Here is a 19,374-nt window from a genome sequence, read left to right on the forward strand (position 1 = left end):
CTTTGGTTTACATGTAACAGAAAATAAAACCTGTCTGTCATAATGTTGAATTTGGCATCATACTTGGTCTGTTCTGATTTTTACTTTGCAGAAACTTTAAAGTCTTTAAGGCAAATTCCATTTCAAATTTGAGCCGTCACATTTGAAATTAAGAAATTTCTTCCTGTTTTTTATGTACTTGAGAAACAACGGTTGCATAAATGTTCTTAATACCTTCTTGTATTTTTAGTACTGATTAAATATACCATTGCTACAATATTTTTCAACAAACTGATTTTATTGTTGTATATTAGATCAATTTATGACTGCAGCAGAAGAAAGTTAAAGAGGCCATATAATCCATTCTACAATATGAAAACATCTTCAAATTCCCTCTCAATTATGCCTAAAAAATAGTTTAATGGTTACAAAATTCAGTAAGAGAATAAACAATCAATATAAGAAGAATGGAAAGAAAACCTTCACCTAGAATAACGCACAAAAGGAATAAACATTTAATATAGCCTACTACGTTTACGCATTTGGCAGACTCTTTTAACCAATGCAACTTACATTACATTCAAGGTACACGTTTTTGACATTTTATCATAAAACATAATTTTGTTTGGCTTCTTCAATGGTTTTCAGTTCCTATTCCAGGAAGGAATGGAAGTCTGCCGTGGCGCGACCCCATCAGAACAGCCAATGAAGTAACTGCTTGATTGCAAGCATACTTGAGTGACTTTCAGGCAAACGAAGCAGAACTCTACCCTGCAGCGATTACATATGACATTCTTACACCCCGTTGTGTCATGCTCCACAAGGTTGCCACAAGTGGGGCAAGCGCGCATTGAGGGACAGCTCACATTGTTGACTTCCGGTAGTTTTATTTCACGACATTTTGCCAACTTTTCAATGTCGGGATTGGTGCAGCCAGTGTTGTCACAGCGGTCAGATCGAGGGCCAGGGCCTTTCCACTCTCTCATACACTGCCAGCAGAACTGAAATGTACAACCCTTCTCAGCCGTGCAGATGGTGCACATGACACAGAGGTTGGTAATGTCCGCTCTCTCAACGAATGTTTGACATCCAGGGCACTGAATAAAAAAAAATTAAAGGCATCCATGGAATTACAAATAAACTTCTAAAAAGCAGTTTTTATTAATCTATTCAACAATGCAAATATTTCTGGATATATGTTGTGATGTATGCCAGTAACTCACTGTTTTGTGTTCGCAGTACTCAGCTGCAGCGAGGACAGCCATCGTCTCTTCAAAATGGCTCTGCTCCTCTTGAGTCAGTACAGCCAACCTCCGCACCTCTACATAGGGCCATTCTGCATTGCATCTTTGTACTGTGTCTTCTTTAAGTGCAGGACACATGAACTTGTGCTGACCCTGAGAATAAAATGCAGGCATACTTTTAGATTACTGTATGTGCCTGTTAACAAGTACTGAATGTTTAAATGTATTACCTGGTCAAGCAAACTACGACACCATGCAGTCAGTGACTGTGGGGTCACTGCATGGCCACATGACATCTCAGCACGACAAGTCTCAGGGTCATCATCCCCAGCTGAAAGGAAAATCGGCACTAATGACACGTAGCATACAAACACTAGCATTTAAAAAAAATACAGTTTCTATGCAACACCTTGATAATTAGTGTCAAAATGTTTGGTCAATGCTTTGTGAAATGCATCTGACTTGATAACAATATTGAGTAAAGAGTGTATGCCATTTGTTTTTCCAGGGGCAGCAAGGAGTTTCACAAGTGTGTTTGTTCATGAACATTTTATAAACGGCCCAGTTTGACTCTGAAGGATGGAGCGGTCCCAGCGATAAAAGATCCCAGTCATGATTCAGAACTGCAGACGGTAAGTGAAACAGCATCAAATTCACCAAGGCGCAACCAGGAGCTCTGCTTTTTCCAGAGAGAATCATGAAGCTGTATCTTTCTTTTATAAACATAATAAAACTAAAGCCTTTTTGAGGTATGTAGGATGCAGTACTACTCTATACTCTTGATTAAAATGAGACTGGGTGAAACTGTGTGTTATGTTCCCTTTAATTTCAATCCAGCTAAATCCCAGCCTCAGCCCATTCAAAAGTAGGCTACAGTACTTATATAGAAACACATAGCCTATAAAATATAAGTTATTGTCATGTTTTTTCACTTGTTTAACAATTAAAACAAACATCAAAATACTTTGTGATTTAAAAATGAATGCATGAAAGGATTCGTGTGGAAATAGACTTTGTAGCATCACACAGTAGGCTAATAATCAGTCTGAACATTACAGTAGCTAGGCAATGTTTAATAGGCTATTAATTCGCTCTGAGATTTAGAATATCTAGATAAAGTGCAATCAATAATTTTTGGTTCAGGTATAAATTCAAGCTTTCATCTTGAATTTAGGCGCTGCGTAGCTAGTACTCATAAAGCGACTAGACAAAGCGCACTTGTTTTGGGGTTGCCTCTGAAAAATAACCCACCGAGATTACTGACCTGCACTAACGTGAGTTTACATAGATGTGTCTTAACGGTTGTGTATGCTGTATACATACTTATGTCATCCTGGCGCGTTACAAACTTCAGCGTTTTGTCTTTGGGATCGTAGCGTTTTTCTTCCCGCTGTTGTTCCGTCATTGTTGCTTCAGCAGTCAGTTCAGAAATGTAACGAAACCTAGGTTTTTTTGTTGACAGTGTTTTGTTGTCTTTCCAGTTTGTCACGCGTCTTCTCGGCTGACGGGCTGAGGTTATACTGTCACGCTAAATTATAGCATAGGCTAATAAAAAAGAGTCTAATTTAATTTACTGGTGTTTCCTCATTCCAAAGAGACAGCTACAAGTGTTGCAGGCAGTCTATATGATCCATCTAGCCTACAGAATAAATTAATGATAAATCTGAACCACAAAAGTAGATAGTGTGATGTTTTTATTATTAGTATTATAATTTAAAGAGCAAAGATGTAGGCGAATATAGCCATATAGCTTGTTTTTATCAAATGGAGCGTCAACACCTCGCAAGCTATAAACAGAAAGTGAAACGTCCACGGTTCAGTTTTGCAACTTGGTTGTGCTCTCCTAAAATGGGAAAGATTTACCAGATCATAGTTGGAATAAAGGGGGAGAAGAAAACTGTTAATGTTGCAACATCAGAGGAAGAATTCAATAAAACGGCTATTTTGAGATTCAAAAAGAAATGTAGCTAGTCAAAAAAATAGAGTAGGCCTATGCATGTTAGCTGTTTTATTTCTGGACACATTTGTAACCAGTGTAAACCACATCGTTAAAAAGAATAGACGAGTTGCAAACAATAAAGCAATAAAGGGCTAATTTTTATTAGAAAATAAGTGAATTTGTCTTTTTACTTTTCATTTTTCTAACAATTTGAAATCTACAGCCACTTACACTCCTACACTTGTTCAAAATAGCATAAACGTGCACTGACATGTTTACATGTAGCCTATAACGATTGTTAAAGTCTTTTAGAATGTTTTAACCTTCCTTACATGTCTTATGTTTTCCACGGATGTTTCCAAACTTGCTAATAATTTGAGTACCTGTCGGAATCAAATCTACCTCAAGGATTTCGTCGACAAGACAACATTTTAAACAGAGAGACACTTATACATTTATTGACAAATGGGCTATTGTAAATGGGGTCTTGTCTGTCACCTCACATCGGGGATATCTGTGAAACCCATCTTCGGAATTTAGCTTTTAATCCAGGATTTTAAGAATTATGATGACAAATTACGTTCTTTGCATTGACGTTCTCTCCACTTGACAGTTTCCGTCGCGATTTCAACATGCGAATTCGAAAGTAAAACTATAACTTTTCAGTTGCCTGTCGAAGTTGGACGTGGGGAGAATTGATCGCAAATAAGACAGCTTTGTGCTCTACAAATTGTAACTTAACAGAAGGACGAATTTCATCTGAGGTAAATTCGAATGCAAAATATTCGATGCTTAGGCTATTCGAATATTAGTCTGTCTTTTAATTAATATTTATGGAATTTAGGCTAATTCACTATTTGCTCAGTGACAGGCTAAATACTCTGTTTGATCCCACTCAGCTTAACTGAAGTTAGCATACATTTTGCATTTACAATTATTCCCAGAAAGTGTTCGTTCATATATCAACCAAAAGACAAGTGCAAGACCGGGTTGCCTTACAGACACGTTTTCAAAAGCCTCCAAAACAAATCAGCTGTCCGCTCCTTATACAGCATGAATAATCCAGGAACTCTCACAGCCGAGAAACGTGACTCTCCCAACAGGTGGGTTGACTTCTTAAAATATCCACACAGCCTAGATAATACATTTTAAATAATTAGTTGTAACTGCCGAAAGATCAAGGATAATATTCTGCTTTTGTGGACTGCTTGTCTGTTGATTTACGTGAAATACCTATATGCTACACTGTAAAAAAATTAAAAAATAAAATAAAAAATAACTTAAACCTTCTGTGGCATTTACGTTAAAATACTGTCAGCTGTGGTTGAACGTCACCGTAAAAATAGCAACATTTTAGGTTTAACAGGCTAAATTTAAATGCACAATAAAAAATACAGTGTCACAAACACTACCATCATGGTAACACACGATACTGAAATAATGCAAGAAACATTTATTTAACAACATTAGGTGTAAAATAATACCCTAATGTACACAACTAAGAATAAAAAAACTAAGAAGAAACATAACCTAATTATTCAAAAAAATATAAATAAAAAAATAAATAAACTATGAAGTGTCATGAAGGGATTTCTGGGAGATTCAATTTACGGTTTTTGACTGTAAATTATACAATTATTTTTTCTTTTTCTCTTCCTAAAACTGTAATTTTAACAGTATTTAACCCTAGAATTACATTAAATGTAATTACATTTATATAGGGAAACTACTGTTAACCAGTTAACAGGTTTTAAATGTAACATTTTACAGTCTTTTACTGTTAAAATCACAATAATTATTTTATAGTGTATAGCCAATACAACATTATTTTGCCACAATTGTTCTGTTTACTTAATGCTTAAGGACACTGTGAGGATTGTCCAGCGCATGCAGTGGACTAATGGACTCTGTGTATGTGTGTTACTTCTGTATTCAGGAATGAAGTCCAATATAATGGACTGAAAAATCAAGGTGCCACCTGCTACTTAAATGCAGTATTGCAATGTCTATTCATGACCCCAAAATTCAGAGAAGCAGTGGTGAGGTAAAATAAATAAATAACCTTTAAACATTTTTAAGGACTATTGTGATTATTGGTATGACTAATGCTACTATTCTTTACTGTCTTTCTACTTTTCGCTTGCCAAACTTTTTATTATTAATTTCCCCTGATTATTAGTCAAAACGTGCCAGGAGATTGTGGTCAGGAAAATCTCTTGCTACAACTCAAGAAGCTGTTTGAACAGCTGTCAGACAAAGCAGCCTCAACTGAAGGAATAACCAAGAGTCTTGGAGTAAGAAATGGTGGGTTCATTTAATTTTCAAATCAACACAGTTTTGAACCATGTTAAATAGCAAATATTAATACTGAAATTTGAATAAGAGTTTAATTTAACACAAAGTACAAGAGTACAAGAGTAAAACTTTTGTATTTTTTTATTTCCACATATATATATATATATATACATTTTCAAGTTTTTGAGCAACAAGATGCCGTGGAGTATTATCGGAAGATTTTGAAAGCAATGGGGACACATGCCTCTAAGGTATTTCACATATTAAATGTATTTTAATTTGAGTGAGATTAAATAACTGACTGTAAATATGTCTGTAATTATCATTGATGGCTTAAGGCTACACAATAACATTAAGAAGTAGCCTTTGTATCAAAACTGACTTTGTTCCAGGTCTTCGAAGGGAAAATGAGCAACATAACAAAATGTTGTAAATGTGGCGAGGAAACCAAAGAAACCAACACCTTCATCTCAATACTTCTGTCTATTGATGTTGGAAATGATGAGAAATATGATGTGGTAGGAAGACTATGCATAATATGCAAAACAAAGTTTACGTTAGTCAAGGTTTTGGTTTTTGCGTACAGTAGATTTCCTCTAAAACTGCATGGTGTGTGTTTTTTTTTTTTCTCATGGTGACAATATAGAAAAATGGTCTGAAAACCTTCTTTGAACATTCAAAACTTGAAGAGGATGACTGGATGTACTGTGATAAATGTGACCAAAAAACAGAAACAGAAACTGTGAGTTAATTAAAATGTGAGATTTTCAACATCCATCACAGATGACTAATTTAAGTACTGCATGAGTTTGCAACTTTTTTATTTTCTTCTTGCAGTGGAGTGCAATAGATGATTATCCCACTGTTTTAACTCTGCATCTGAAGAGGTTTGACTTTGATTACATGCAGATGAGTTACAAGAAGAACGAATGTTGTCTGGATGTACCTCCAAGTCTACACAATGGGGTATCATTAATCAATTATCATACAAAGGAAAATTGTAATGCAGAATCAATAGAAAATAGTCTAAACATGTAAAACCCTTATCTTTCTCTGCAGGATAAATGGCCTAAATATGATCTTTATGCTGTTATCAACCATAGGGGTGGATACACTGGTGGACACTACGATGCAATCATCAGATCATATGAAAATGGAAAATGGTACTGTTTTGATGACTACACAGTAAGACAGGTACTGTTTGTTTGTTTGATTAGCATTATTGCATATGACTCAAACTGCACATTTTTTTATATATATATATTCACATCCTTTTTTACAGACTTCAGAAGCATCACTGAAAAAGTGAGTGTTGCTCTCTCTCTCTCTCTCTCTCGTGTGAAGAATGCAAAGCAGTTGTTTCTTGGACGTAGTATTTAGTAAAAAGTATTTTCATTTTTCTTTGACAGCTCTCACCTACCATACATGCTGATGTACAGGAAAGGTAAAGGTGAAACTCTAACTTTTTCAACATGTTGCTTTTTCAGAGACAAAAAAAGCCTCTAAAAATACACTTTAAAATGTGTTTAGTTTATGTTTATGTGTTGTTCAAAACAGCTGTGTTGAGCCATGACAGCGTACTGCATCCGATGAGGATCCTTCTAATGGGACCTTCCAGAGCTGGGAAAAGTGCAGTAGGCAACATCATCCTTGGTGGAAATTACTTTACTTGTGGAAGTGGATCAGAGACTGTGACCAAAGCGTCCATGGCAAAGACAGTGGGAAAGATCACTGTAGTGGACACTCCCAACCTCTTTTCCCTTGATGAACAGAGTTGGAGCCGTGAAATGGAAAAATGCATTGAGTTATGTGACCCTGGCCCCAATGTGATTCTCTGGGTCACACCGATATGTACATTTAGTGAACAACAGCAAGGTCTTTTCCATGCCTTCAGAAAACGACTAGATTCAGGAATGACAAAACATATGATGATTATCTTCACAAATGGCAGAGAGCTTAAAAAACTTGGGCAAACCATTAACACATTTATCAAACGCAGCAAACTTAGTAAAGTTGTCGGCAGTTGTCAGAACAGGTACCATGTCATTGACATCCCTAATGGCCACAATTACACTCTAGAACTACTTGAAAATCTGAGCAAGATGGTGACATCAGAGTTTACTGCAATTTCAAAAAGACAATTTAAGCATTGTATTAGACGGAAAAAGTTCTTAAGAAGAAAATCCCTTAAAACTTTGAAGATGTTAAAAAGTGATTAAACGTCTTGGGTCTGGCAGACAAAATAACTAAAAAGAAAAGTGCACAAAAGAGAAGATGAAATCTTCTGGAAGATGGTGAATAAGTGAATATTTAGAATTTCCTTTGCATTTTCTTTTGTTATCTAATTTTTAGTTTTCACTTACATATTTTTAAATGATTTGAGTTGGTAAAGCTTTTTATTTTCCATGCTATTTTTTGGTACAAAAAGGGGGTGGGTCAGCTTACCCACTGGCTCAGCTTAACTCACTCTCCCCTACTTCCATTGAAGATGAGGCAGAAGCAGGCTCAGAGAGTGAGGGAGAGCCCATTCTTATTAAAACATCTACAATAAAGTCTGAAATTATTACAGAGTGTTCAGTGTTCTCTTTTAATTGTACATTTGTAACAACTGGATCATTTGTATTAACAACCACCCTCCCTCTTAGTGCCCCTTTTTTTATTTTGTCCACTGCCCCTCAGAATGTCCGTGCTTGGCCCTGTAACTTAACATTGAGAAGTCCTGTTTGTTTAAACAAATCAGCTCCTTTGGACAGTTGTTTTCAATTAACCGGTTAAAAAATAATGAATCACTGCAGATCCTAAATAATAATAATAATAATACAATATTTAATTATATGCCTAAGTAGCTACATCATTATTTTCATCGAACAGGTACATGAGCCGTTGCATTTACTAATTCCAACATGTTACTCACCTAAAAGTGAATCATTAAGAGCAGGCCCTAAATTATTTATTCGTAAATTGTAAAAAATAACACCTTTTAAAGAAACCTTTTATTGTTGTGAAGACACAAAATTTTGCCAGACAAAAGCTCTAAAGCTCTTTTCTCTTTCTTTTTTTATGGTTTTGGTTGTGGACAAGTTATTCCACATGTCTACTCTTGTAGTAGGCCTATAGTGTATTTTTTCATAGTAATAATTCATAGATAAATCATATGACCTTCTATCTAATATCCAGGTCTCTTTACTTTATTTTATGTGAGTATCATGTCATAAAAATGTATTTCAAAAGAGCATTAAACCAGCAAATGTTTAGCTGAGACAACCTTTATTCAGATACTTCTAATGGTATATTTAAGAAAGATCTTAAATCTGTGATCACAGTGTAGCTGGTTTCTGTTTCATAATACAGGTAATCCAGGGTTTACAAGAAATTATATCTGCAGTCTAGGTCAGCAGATCTAGCAAACTAACAGGTCAACATAAATCATGTATTTCATTATCCTATTTTGTTTCCTCTTTTTTTCATATAAATTGTGGGAAAATCACATAGCTTTAATATTGAGAAAATGTGTTAAGAATAGAGCTAGTTAATTTAATTGTAACAATCCTTCTATCAATATTTTTTTAATTTTATTTGTAAAATAGTTTGGTTTGGGTTTGGGGGTGCTCAAGTCAAATTTCAAGCTGGACAACAATATAAACAATCAAGGATCATATGAACACACAAACTCATTCAAATGCCAATAAATTCTTGTTTTCTTTAAACAGGAACTCCAGAGATGACAATTAAAAATGCATAAATCATGTTTCTAAAATAATGATGACAGAAGTTGTAGTTGCTGTCTCTTACAGCCCAGGGAAGAGGAAGAATTTCTTAGATAATGTTGCTCTTTCTTTGCATGGCATTTGATCTGGATGTGTTGTCTTAAACTTCTTAATGACCTGTTTCAAAAATAAAAATAAATATTACAACATAACCAACCACACATAACCTCAAATGTTCAAATATATTCAGTCTCTAGACCTCTTGGTATTTGATATTTGGCTGGTTTGTTATTGTCACTGACATGCAATATTACTGACAAGGAATAACAAGGAAGTAAAGTTAACCATTCAGTCAACTATCAAAAAAACAAATTTCGGCATTGTTGTCTGTTTTGCTAAAGAATGTGACTTTGCCTTTCTGAAGAGTTCCTCGATGTCGTCCTGGTGAGCATGCTGATTAAATATTTCCACAATGTCTTGGATGAAATCTGAGCCTTTTTTTGTATTTCTGTAGGACACAGTATCTGTATAGAGAATACAAATTAAGACAGAACACCATTGCTTAGATACAAATCAAATAACACACAGTTTTAACAATTTTTTTAAACAATACAGTATATCCAATATCCAGTAGTTAGCATTAAAGTGACAGTTTAACCAAAAACTAAAATCCTGTAATCATTTACACACCCTCATATCGTTCCAAACCAGTGTGATTTTTTTACTGCTGAACACAAAAGGAAGATATTTTGAAAAATGTGGGCAACCAAGCAGTTTCAGATTTTTTTCACCATACTATGGAAGTCAATGCATGGGGAACAGCAACCGTACAGTTACCGACATTCTTCAGATATTATTTTGTGTTTGGTAGAAGAATGAAACTCAAACAGATTTGGAACTTGAGGGTGATTTAATGATGACGGAATTTTAGGTTTAGGGGCAACTATCCAATGTATGTCCAATGTACTGTACGTCACCCAAATACGTTTTTTTTTTTATTTTTTATAATTGTTTCATGCAATATTATAATAAATGGAGAGGAATGATGTAAGGAAATATTTACCTGGAGTACAGGATCTCAGGCAGCAGAAGTCTGTTTCACGGTGCTCTTTACTTCTGCTGCGTCTGGGCGCAGCGTCCGGGACATACACACTGCCTTCTTTATCTGTAACATTAGGGCAGAATTTGCTAAAGCATGTTGCTTAAAAAAGGATGAGGCTATAATCAATCAACAACAACAATCAATGTTTTAAACAACATTTTAAATAACTCACCACCCCTACAAGACTGGATAAGGATGATTTTTGGCTTGTCCCACAATCCAGCACAGTTCGGAGTGTTCAAGCAATCAAAAATGTGATCTGTTGGAAAAATGTCCTCTTCCTCTTCATTGTCGAAAGAGTAAAAAACCCCACAGATTCCATTGGCATCTCCATGGGACATCAAGACCACAAAGCAGCTGTCCGATTCAGTGTGTTCCTCTCGCTGGGCAAAGTCTCGCATGGCAGCAAGCATACCCTGAACATCAGACCATCAAGATCAAATATCAAAAATAAATAAAAAGTTGGCTACATTGGCTTAAATACACTTGAATGCACCTGTGCACTGAGGTCTCTGAGTGTGATCACAGTGTAACCCAGACCTTTGAGCAGCACTTCCATACTCAGCTCATCCTTGTCTGCCCCAGTCCTGTCATCTAAGTTTTTAAATTCTACATTGTTGATAAGCAGTGCCAAACGTTTTCTCTCATGGGCTTTGTCTTTTACCTGGTATATCTTGACAAAGAAGATAAAAAGGTTTAACAAACATATATATTTTATTCATTTGCAAATAATATTCAAACATAAAGACACAGTTAAATATACAACATTTCTCTCGTCATTAGGGCAGTTACTACAACAATATGTATTTTAGTGATAAAAATACTGATTTATAATACCTATTTTAAAATATTGTGATATGAACAACTTAACTTACATCGTCTCCCTGTTCTTTAAGCATTTTCATTTTAAACTCAGGATTGCATGGAATAAGGGGATCTGAAGGTCTCTGTTTGGATGCAACAAAATCATAATATGTTGTCAGAAAAGATTATAAAACACATTTATTTGGTCAATTTAACTGGATTTGATTTACCACTCTCTGTCCACAGCCAGTATTTTCACATCGCACAGAATTATGGGTCGGCCCTTTCCATTCCCTGCAGCAGTTCCAGCAGAAGAAGTAAGTCCGTTTCAGGTTGGCCGTGCAGATAGTGCAGTTTACGCACAGGTTACTTCGATCTCGTCTTTCCACATGAGACTGACATCCTGGACACTGCAGCAATGACAAGCAGATGCATTTCGGACTGTCGTGTAGGAGGCCATATGCATGCATGCAACAGCAGACAAAATGAATGATCTTACAGCTTTAATGTCAAACAGCCTTCTAGCAACAAGGGCAGCAAGATTCTCCTCTAAGAATTCCCTTTGTTTGTCTGTCAGTGGTATCAGCTGACAGAGGTCCTGATAAGAGAGCTTCAGACTGCAGGATTTCTTCTGAACCTCATCGAAACGAGGGCAGGAAAATTCAGTCTCTTTCTAGAACACAAGAACCAGGTAAACATACAATTGTACAGGAATCAAAGACAGTCAATATGCAAACAGTGTAATATAGACCGACCTGTTTAAGATAATACTTGAAGCAAGCAACAACATAGTCTGTCGGCATTCGATGACCACAGGGCAATGCAACTGATAACAAAGACATTTTAAAAAATATATAAAGAACGTTCATAAACCAAATGCTGAAATCACGCTGTTCAATTTACATTTACATTAGAATGCGGATTAATTTGATTTATGGGAACTCACCAAAGTCCACTCTTTCATTTGATGGCTGTGCTTCAGAATTACGATCTGATTTCCCAATATGTTGTTTGTGGATATCTGAATTTTGAAAAACAATGATACATATTTTTATTTTTATATTTCCTCTAAAAATTTGTATGTGATGGTTTCCCTTTCGGTTTTGCTATTGATGTTATTTTTATACATAGGCTGTATATTCCAGTATTTTATTTAGTCAAATAATGTTATTTTTATCATTATGTATAACACATTAGGAAAAGTTATAATTGCAAAAAAGAAGAAGTAATAGTCAATACTCAAATGATGGACGAGGTTTGCTATCGCGGCGTCCTCTTCCAAATCTTCTTCCCAGTTAACCTCTTCCGTCATTTTAACGTTTAAGTACTAAACAATGTAGTCGTGGCCATACGCAAGTATATGAAGTCATAATACGCTGCTTGTGTATTATGACTTTTTTAAGGATCAGTATTTGATCATAGCTACCCTATACCAACTTGTTTTGTTGCTTCGCAAGTCCGTAATCAACTAGCTAGCTAGCTTCCCCTTAGATGATGTCCCATACAGTTGTGTGAAACTCATGATTCTTTGTTGTAATTGGTGCTTTATCACTTCTGTCATTCTACCATTCTACCTTTCTCCGCCCATCATCTACTGGGTGCGCGTGTCCGCTGAAGTGAGAGAAATGCCATCGAGAGCACAGGGACGCCAAAGCCAAAAGCAAATAGCCTACTTCAAAAAAATGTGAAGCGGTGCTACGCAATGCATCGGCCAGCCGCACAGCGCTGCGCTTGCGCCACAAAGTAAAGTGATAAGTCTCTTCATCCATTCAGATGTGAGTGACACAGAATTGTTATAGTCGTGCGATATACGAGAACATAAAAAATCTGTAGTGATGCTGGTTGAAAAAAAAATAGGATAATGTAAGCCAGTTTACATGAAGAGGTAAACAGGAAAACGCCAATACAAAGGCTTGTCAATTCAGCAGGATAGTAATTTACCATGGTTTTACTTCTAGTGACCACCGTCTAATAGACCTAATAATTCTAAGCAAGAACTTCTCTCTTTAGATGTTTACTTCTGATTAATTTTAATAGAAGTAAAATGTTGATTCAGTAAGAGCCAGATTAAAGATAAATATCAGTGCTTTATATAGATTAGGTGTGTATTATTTACAAATATTAAAGTTCTTAAAGGGATAGTTCACCCATCAAATTAAAATTGACACTTACTTAACATCGTGCCAAACCGGCATGAATTTATTTCTAAAGTTGAACATAAAAAAGAAGATAATTTGAGAAATTCAAGACATTTTAGTTCATAGTATAAATCAAGGGTATAAGCAAAATGGTTTGGTAACATTCTACAAAATATCTTATTTTGTGTTCCACAGAAGAAAGTAAGTTATGCAGGTTTGCAATCACACGAGGGTGAGGAAAGACAAAATATATTAGAATTAGGCTTCATTTTTTTTTCATTCTAGCTCAAAATCATTGCTTTACTGTCAAGTGCATTTCTATCAAAAATGCATTTGCTTTGAATTTTGTTAATATCTATCATTATTTGTTTCTGTCCTGCTTTATTTATTAATTTATTTACTCCAAATGAAGTCCTTATAACCCAGCAGAACATTCACGGGGGAACTCGTGGGCTGGATATATCCAAGGCCAAATTTTATCCCCAGTCCAGCCCTGCCTCCACGCTCTAAAATCCCGTTGCAGGAAGTCTCATTCCCTTCCTAAATAATACAATCAGTGAATAAAAGCATAAAATAAAACATCAAACTAAGATGAACATAAAAAAACTTAAATTCAGATGTATCTGTGAAGCACTTTTCACAGTGAATATAATTCCAAAGAAACATGTTGAAATTATGAAGAGCTGTAATAAGGCTAACAAATGGGCTGGAACAACTTTTTCTTTAAGACTACACCACTGGTACTAAACTACAGATAAGACGGGATCCCCTGAAGTACCCTAATGATGTCCTCCTCAGTTAGCCAACAACATACGCTGACATCAAGCAAGCTTTTAATGTATGGTTTTATTTGAAAGGGGGCGGCGCGGAAGCGTATTGTCCCTTTGCGCTTACCGTACTAGTGTTTGTTCGATCCAAGATGGCTGCGCTCAGGGGGAAAGTGGTCACAGAATGTCTTGCAACATGTATGTTTCGACAAACAAGCACATCGAGCATTTCCACTTTTCCTAGTGTTATAATAGGGAATAAGGTGAGTGACATATTGATCGTTTTCAATTTGCTCCCAAATACACTTGCAAATGTAGTACTTCACATGACATGACTTCTGATAGAAGCTAAAGAGCATAGCTGAGGTTATGCAGGTTAGAGCCGGTGTTTATGTCTCTTTAACTTCATCTTCAAAACCCTTAAAACTCAGCTAACATTAGATTTAGTTGTAGCATAAAAACTATTTATCTGATTGTTGATTTTTTGATGAATGGCTATGTTGTCTGGAAGCAAGATATCCTGATCTGGGCTGCTGGTGGAATCAATAAATACATTTAAATACATTTATTGTTTTGTGACATCGACACAAATTTGTATAATGACAGGGGTATGACACAGGTATTACAAGGAGAGGGTGACTTATGAGGACATCACCCATGTCCCCATTTTTCAAAACGCTTATAAATCATACAGAATGAGTTTTTTTTTTGAGATAGTAAAAATGCACAAAGTTTCCTGTGAGGGTTAGGTTTATGTGTGTGTATTATGTACTTTTAATATAGAATAACTACATAATGTGACTGATTACTCATTTCCCTTACAATTTGTCTCAATGATTAAACTCTTTAGAGCTTAGATCGGTGCTTCTCAGCCAGGAGGCACTTTAAATTATTAATGTAATTATTATAATAATGAATATATTTATATTACTATTGATATATTAACTTCCTGATATTAATTAATAAGTAATCATGTAACATAACTAAAATGCAATGAAAAATCAAGATAAAGTAAAATTATTATCTTTACTAGACCAAAATCAGAAAAAAAGAAAATCTTAATATTTGAGTTCTTTAAAGCTTCTTCAGTCACAGTATGAATTCTTATTAATTAATTTACCTATACTGACACCCATTTATGTTATTAATATATTCTACTTAATTGTAGTTATATTTCTGATAATATTATCTTATGTGGTGGGCCTTAGAATTTTGTGTTGGACAGTAGGGGGCCTTTAAATCAAAAAGGTTGAGAACAACTGGCTTAGATATTGTAACAAAAGTACTTTTTAAATAAATCTTATTTTTCAAATTTAATAATTTTTTTTTTTTGCACATCATCTCTGCCTGTTTATCTAGTTTATACTTTAAACTTGGAATGGCGTACTTTTAAATTTTTGTTCTTCCATCAAATTGCTTGTTATGTTAATTTGAATGTTGATATGATATAATATGACATAACAGTGTCCGCTAAATTAATAAACGTAAATATCCCAAACACCCTATTGTTTGCAGTTTTATTATTATTTGGAAAAGGCCTGTGTTTGATAGAATTCAGAAAAAAAGTGAGTTTGTACTATCTTGTTGCAGTGGTTTGTACCGAGATCACATCTTCACACTGGCAGAGAAAGCAGGGGTCCACTAGTTAGGGCACTTCTTGGGTGTCCCAATCATGGCCAGTTCCTGCTAGTCAGCGCTGTGGCGGTCAGACACAACAGCTCACAGGTAGGTTGCTCAAAAAGAGTTTAATTACAGTGGCAGAGTAATTATACTACTTCATATACACTTTTCCATTAATCCCAATTAGATTAAACAAGTCTCTGAATATTTTTTGTGAAATGACTTCTTTGATTTATTAGGAAGAATTTGCTTGTTTTACAGATGACAGAAACGGCGCAGAGCATTTCAACTTCATTTGATCCTGTAAATACTGCAATATCTGACCCAGTCTCCATTCTAAGTCCTCTTGCTGACCCCGCCCCCGCAGTCATGCCACCAATCACAGAGCTGGTGGCCGAGGCTCCTCTCACTGCATTGGATGTTCTGCAGGAGGTAGGAGCTGAAGCCAGCCTATCAGAGCTCGGCCTGGGGTGCAACACACCTGTGGGCCTGATCCAGAATCTGCTGGAGTTTATGCATGTTAGCATTGGCCTGCCATGGTGGGGCGCCATTGTTGCAGGTAAAACGTTTATAACAGGTGTAATTTATTGATCAAATATATTTTAAATCCATTCAACATGAATTAGGCAGTTTTCATAGCACCTAGACCACTTAAAAGATGAGCAAAAAAGCACATTATTCAAATAAATTTGTATGGTTCTCTTTAGAATAATTGTGCTTCTGAATAGCCAGTTGCATGTATTTATATTCTCTCTTATATAATATACATATTTTTTTATTGTTGTTTTTTTAAAATCAATTCTTTCTGGTTTTTCTCCTCAGGCACCATTTTTGCTCGGTGTGCTGTGTTCCCAGTCATTGTAAAGGCACAGAGGGAAGCAGCCAAACTGTACAACGTCATGCCAGAAATGACCAAGCTCACCACCCGCATCAACGAGGCCAAGCAGAGCGGTAACAAATTTGAATGTAAGTGTCTCAATTTCTAAACCTTGTTTTTTCTTCATATATATATTTTTTTTAGTCATAGTGTATAAATGATCTTATCTCTTGCATTTTTTCTGTCCTGTGACCTTTAATTTGTTCTCTCATTGTAGTCCCCAACTTTTAGTAGTGAATTACAATAATTTAATGATCAAATGTAAAATTATATCATTTTTTTTTTCCCAGTTTCGAAAGCATACACTGACTTGATGATGTTTCAGAAGAAACATGATGTGAACCCTTTGCGTGGGTTCCTAGTGCCCATGGTACAGGTCAGTGAGTGTTTTGATAAAGTGACCATCTGTTTAGGTGTCAAGATCAAATAACTAGGTTAGTTGGCTGCTGTTTAGTTATCATATTTCCCCTTTTGATCCCCTTTACTCCTCAGGCTCCAATCTTCATCTCTTTCTTCATTGCCTTGCGTAAGATGGCATATCTCCCCGTACCAAGTCTGCAGACTGGAGGCGTCTGGTGGTTCACAGACCTAACTGCAGCTGATCCTTTTTACATTCTCCCCATTGCTGTGACTGGCACCATGTTTGCCATTTTAGAGGTAATTGTTTAAGGAATGGTTCATGAAAATTGTGAAAAATTGGCCATTTACTGATTATCATGTGATTTCAAAACCATTTGGCTTACTTTGTGAAATGGATCAAATATTTTAAATATTTCGAAGAAGCTTTTTTCCTAACAATGAAAGTATGTCATGATGGATTTTTCTTTTTAATTACCATATTTCTACTTTTTATTTTGACATTTTAAAACATAGATTTTGGTCTATATTTCACACAAAGCTATTGTGTGGCATTAGAATACTAAGAAAAATAAGTATTTGTGCACACCACATCAACATGGTTTTTTCCTGGAGCTTGACAGACATACTTTTGGGGGTATTACAGCAATTTAAAATGGATACAATTATTTTTACAGCTGGGAGCTGAATCTGGTGTAGACAACCCCAATCTGAGGGCCATGAAGACTGTCTTCAGGATCATGCCCTTTGTGATCCTCCCTATGACGATTAGCTTCCCCACGGTCAGTCTCTCACACTCTCTTCCAAGGATTTCAACTGTATTCGTGATGAGATCCATCTTGGCTTGTCATGCTGTAATGATTTAGTATCATTTGATCTGTGTGTTTTACAGGCAGTGTTCACCTACTGGATGACCTCTAACCTCTTCTCACTGGGTCAGGTGGCCCTGCTGAGGCACCCAGTCGTGAGAGAGAAGTTACGTATCCCAGAACGCATCACTCACCCACCCTCAGCACTACCTCCCGATGAAGGTTTCATAAAAAGCATCAAGAAAGGTTTGGGTGAATTTAGACTTGGTTTATCTTCTGTAATAGTGTTGTTTTAGTATCAATTATGTATTGTACTATCATAGCATTTATTAATATTTTGAATTAAATGTTATTTTTTATATTCCGATTATTGTACATTTTAGTCATTTTGATATGTGCATTAATGCATTTTATTTTATGTGCACTTTGTTTAAATTTTCTATAAAGCTTTTTATTTCAGTTTTCGTTCTACTTTTTGTAATACTTCACCTTATTTCAGTTAGTGGCAAGGCAACATTGTTAATTTAAAATTTTCATGTAATATATTTTATTTCAGCTTTATTTCAATAATTACACTTTACTGTTTCTGCATCATTTCTCTTTGTCTTATACACTTCATGTAATGTTTCTGTATTGGTTCACCTCAGGATTGAAGAATGCCCAGTTGGCTCAGCAGCTGGAGGAGAGAGAAAGAAGAATTAAAGGACACCTGGATCTGGCAGCCAAAGGTGAGGGTTTGCTCTCCGTAGTGCACTCCTATGCTGTCTACTGCTCAAAAGACTGGGCTCAGCAAGATTATATCAATGTTTTTTAAAGTAGTTTCTTACCAAAGTGGCATTGATTTGATTAAAAATACAGTAAAAATTTTAATATTGTGAAATGTTGTTACATTTTATAGTAACTTTTTCTTATTTATATATATAAAAAAAAAAAAAAAATTCTGTTATCTGTGATGCAAAGCTGAATTTTAATCATCATTACTCCAGTCTTCAGTGTCACCTGATTCTTCAGAAATTAATCTAATATGCTGATTTGGTGCTAAGAAACATGAATGGATAGAAATGTGATTAATAGAAAGTTAAAAATAAGAGCCTTTATTTGAAATAGAAGTCTTATGTGACATATCTTTACTGTCAATTTTAATGAATTTAATGTGCCCTTCTTGAATAAATGTTTCTTTAAAAAATTAAAAGTAAATAAAAAATAAATCTTACTGACCCGAACATTTGAAATTAGATTGATAATTTTTGGTATGGAATGAAATTTAAGAGTGCATGGATGCTTGTACTTCTGTTGGCATAATATAAATGTGTAAACACTTGTGAAGCTATATATTAGTTATGTTGGTGTTATTGTTTTTTTTTTTTTTTGTCTGTTCACAATTTTCAATTTATCCCTGCCCTTTTTTTTAAAGGTCCTCTTAGGCAGAATTTTACCCATAACCCCCTTCAACAGTCAGCAGCACCAGTGTCAACAGGAAAATCAAGTCATTCCAAGGAAGACAAGAAGAGGCCCTGAGAAGAGACACAATTCTTAAAGGAGAATTGTGATGAATTTGTACATATGTCTTGAGAATGACTAAGGGATGAGTGGAACAATTAAGACTAAATAAGTGTTTAATGGAAATGGTGTTGTGCTGGGCTTTCTTGCTATTACAGAGCAATCATATTGCCTTACCATTCTCTTCATTCATTTACATGCATACACACACACACACACACACACACACACACAAA

The 19,374-nt window shown here is 35.4% G+C and overlaps 4 protein-coding genes across 11 annotated transcripts; 2 read left to right on the top strand and 2 right to left on the bottom strand.

The window, feature by feature from the left end:
• Positions 1-266: 266 nt before the first annotated feature.
• Positions 267-3,044, bottom strand: LOC113052250 (probable E3 ubiquitin-protein ligase ARI7). The gene is made up of 4 exons (XM_026216658.1): positions 2,547-3,044; positions 1,454-1,554; positions 1,203-1,376; positions 267-1,076 (listed from the first exon to the last, which is right to left on the bottom strand). Exons 1-4 carry the CDS (start codon positions 2,626-2,628, stop codon positions 624-626), a joined length of 810 nt encoding a protein of 269 aa, XP_026072443.1. The 5' UTR covers positions 2,629-3,044; the 3' UTR covers positions 267-623.
• On the top strand, positions 1,565-8,023 carry LOC113052247 (ubiquitin carboxyl-terminal hydrolase 47). Of its 7 annotated transcripts, none has more exons than XM_026216650.1 (12): positions 1,565-2,497; positions 4,107-4,265; positions 5,099-5,206; positions 5,342-5,466; positions 5,638-5,708; positions 5,850-5,975; positions 6,104-6,199; positions 6,295-6,423; positions 6,517-6,651; positions 6,740-6,762; positions 6,867-6,907; positions 7,015-8,023. In XM_026216650.1, exons 2-12 carry the CDS (start codon positions 4,216-4,218, stop codon positions 7,674-7,676), a joined length of 1,566 nt encoding a protein of 521 aa, XP_026072435.1. In that variant the 5' UTR covers positions 1,565-2,497; positions 4,107-4,215; the 3' UTR covers positions 7,677-8,023. The 7 variants fall into 7 exon arrangements, with proteins under 7 accessions (XP_026072435.1, XP_026072438.1, XP_026072437.1 ...); XM_026216652.1 differs by lacking the exon at positions 1,565-2,497 and adding an exon at positions 3,228-3,926 and having other exon boundaries at positions 6,367-6,423; XM_026216648.1 differs by lacking the exon at positions 1,565-2,497 and adding an exon at positions 3,232-3,926.
• Positions 8,024-8,707: 684 nt separating this feature from the next.
• Positions 8,708-12,777, bottom strand: casp23 (caspase 23, apoptosis-related cysteine peptidase). 2 transcript variants are annotated; one of them, XM_026216656.1, is made up of 11 exons: positions 12,645-12,777; positions 12,017-12,091; positions 11,826-11,896; positions 11,570-11,743; positions 11,301-11,480; positions 11,142-11,213; positions 10,763-10,939; positions 10,439-10,682; positions 10,228-10,329; positions 9,579-9,688; positions 8,708-9,341 (listed from the first exon to the last, which is right to left on the bottom strand). In XM_026216656.1, the coding sequence occupies exons 3-11, from the start codon at positions 11,871-11,873 to the stop codon at positions 9,246-9,248; spliced, it is 1,203 nt and encodes a 400-aa protein (XP_026072441.1). In that variant the 5' UTR covers positions 11,874-11,896; positions 12,017-12,091; positions 12,645-12,777; the 3' UTR covers positions 8,708-9,245. The 2 variants fall into 2 exon arrangements, with proteins under 2 accessions (XP_026072441.1, XP_026072440.1); XM_026216655.1 differs by having other exon boundaries at positions 12,310-12,775.
• A 1,319-nt stretch (positions 12,778-14,096) lies between these two features.
• On the top strand, positions 14,097-19,314 carry LOC113052254 (mitochondrial inner membrane protein OXA1L-like). The gene is made up of 10 exons (XM_026216667.1): positions 14,097-14,238; positions 15,566-15,700; positions 15,857-16,154; positions 16,418-16,561; positions 16,763-16,848; positions 16,965-17,129; positions 17,507-17,611; positions 17,722-17,884; positions 18,286-18,366; positions 19,053-19,314. The coding sequence occupies exons 1-10, from the start codon at positions 14,128-14,130 to the stop codon at positions 19,154-19,156; spliced, it is 1,392 nt and encodes a 463-aa protein (XP_026072452.1). The 5' UTR covers positions 14,097-14,127; the 3' UTR covers positions 19,157-19,314.
• The last annotated feature ends 60 nt before the right edge of the window (positions 19,315-19,374 follow it).

The sequence above is a fragment of the Carassius auratus genome, chromosome 32 (assembly GCF_003368295.1).
Source record: "Carassius auratus strain Wakin chromosome 32, ASM336829v1, whole genome shotgun sequence".
Classification (NCBI taxonomy): domain Eukaryota; kingdom Metazoa; phylum Chordata; class Actinopteri; order Cypriniformes; family Cyprinidae; genus Carassius; species Carassius auratus.

What these genes read in the sequence shown, in the direction of transcription:
- LOC113052254 (XM_026216667.1), top strand. Translation starts at nt 14,128, where the DNA reads ATGGCTGCGCTCAGGGGGAAAGTGGTCACAGAATGTCTTGCAACATGT. An exon ending in TGACGATTAGCTTCCCCACG is followed by an intron (nt 17,612 to 17,721) that starts GTCAGTCTCTCA and finishes TGTGTTTTACAG; the next exon opens with GCAGTGTTCACCTACTGGAT. An exon ending in CCTGGATCTGGCAGCCAAAG is followed by an intron (nt 18,367 to 19,052) that starts GTGAGGGTTTGC and finishes TTTTTTTTAAAG; the next exon opens with GTCCTCTTAGGCAGAATTTT.
- casp23 (XM_026216655.1), bottom strand. Translation starts at nt 12,382, where the DNA reads ATGACGGAAGAGGTTAACTGGGAAGAAGATTTGGAAGAGGACGCCGCG. An exon ending in AAACCTCGTCCATCATTTGA is followed by an intron (nt 12,092 to 12,309) that starts GTATTGACTATT and finishes TTCAAAATTCAG; the next exon opens with ATATCCACAAACAACATATT. An exon ending in TCAAGTATTATCTTAAACAG is followed by an intron (nt 11,744 to 11,825) that starts GTCGGTCTATAT and finishes CTTGTGTTCTAG; the next exon opens with AAAGAGACTGAATTTTCCTG.
- LOC113052247 (XM_026216650.1), top strand. Translation starts at nt 4,216, where the DNA reads ATGAATAATCCAGGAACTCTCACAGCCGAGAAACGTGACTCTCCCAAC. An exon ending in ATGATGAGAAATATGATGTG is followed by an intron (nt 5,976 to 6,103) that starts GTAGGAAGACTA and finishes GTGACAATATAG; the next exon opens with AAAAATGGTCTGAAAACCTT. An exon ending in AAAAAACAGAAACAGAAACT is followed by an intron (nt 6,200 to 6,294) that starts GTGAGTTAATTA and finishes TTCTTCTTGCAG; the next exon opens with TGGAGTGCAATAGATGATTA.
- LOC113052250 (XM_026216658.1), bottom strand. Translation starts at nt 2,628, where the DNA reads ATGACGGAACAACAGCGGGAAGAAAAACGCTACGATCCCAAAGACAAA. An exon ending in AACGCGCCAGGATGACATAA is followed by an intron (nt 1,555 to 2,546) that starts GTATGTATACAG and finishes TTTTCCTTTCAG; the next exon opens with CTGGGGATGATGACCCTGAG. An exon ending in AGTACTGCGAACACAAAACA is followed by an intron (nt 1,077 to 1,202) that starts GTGAGTTACTGG and finishes TTTTTTATTCAG; the next exon opens with TGCCCTGGATGTCAAACATT.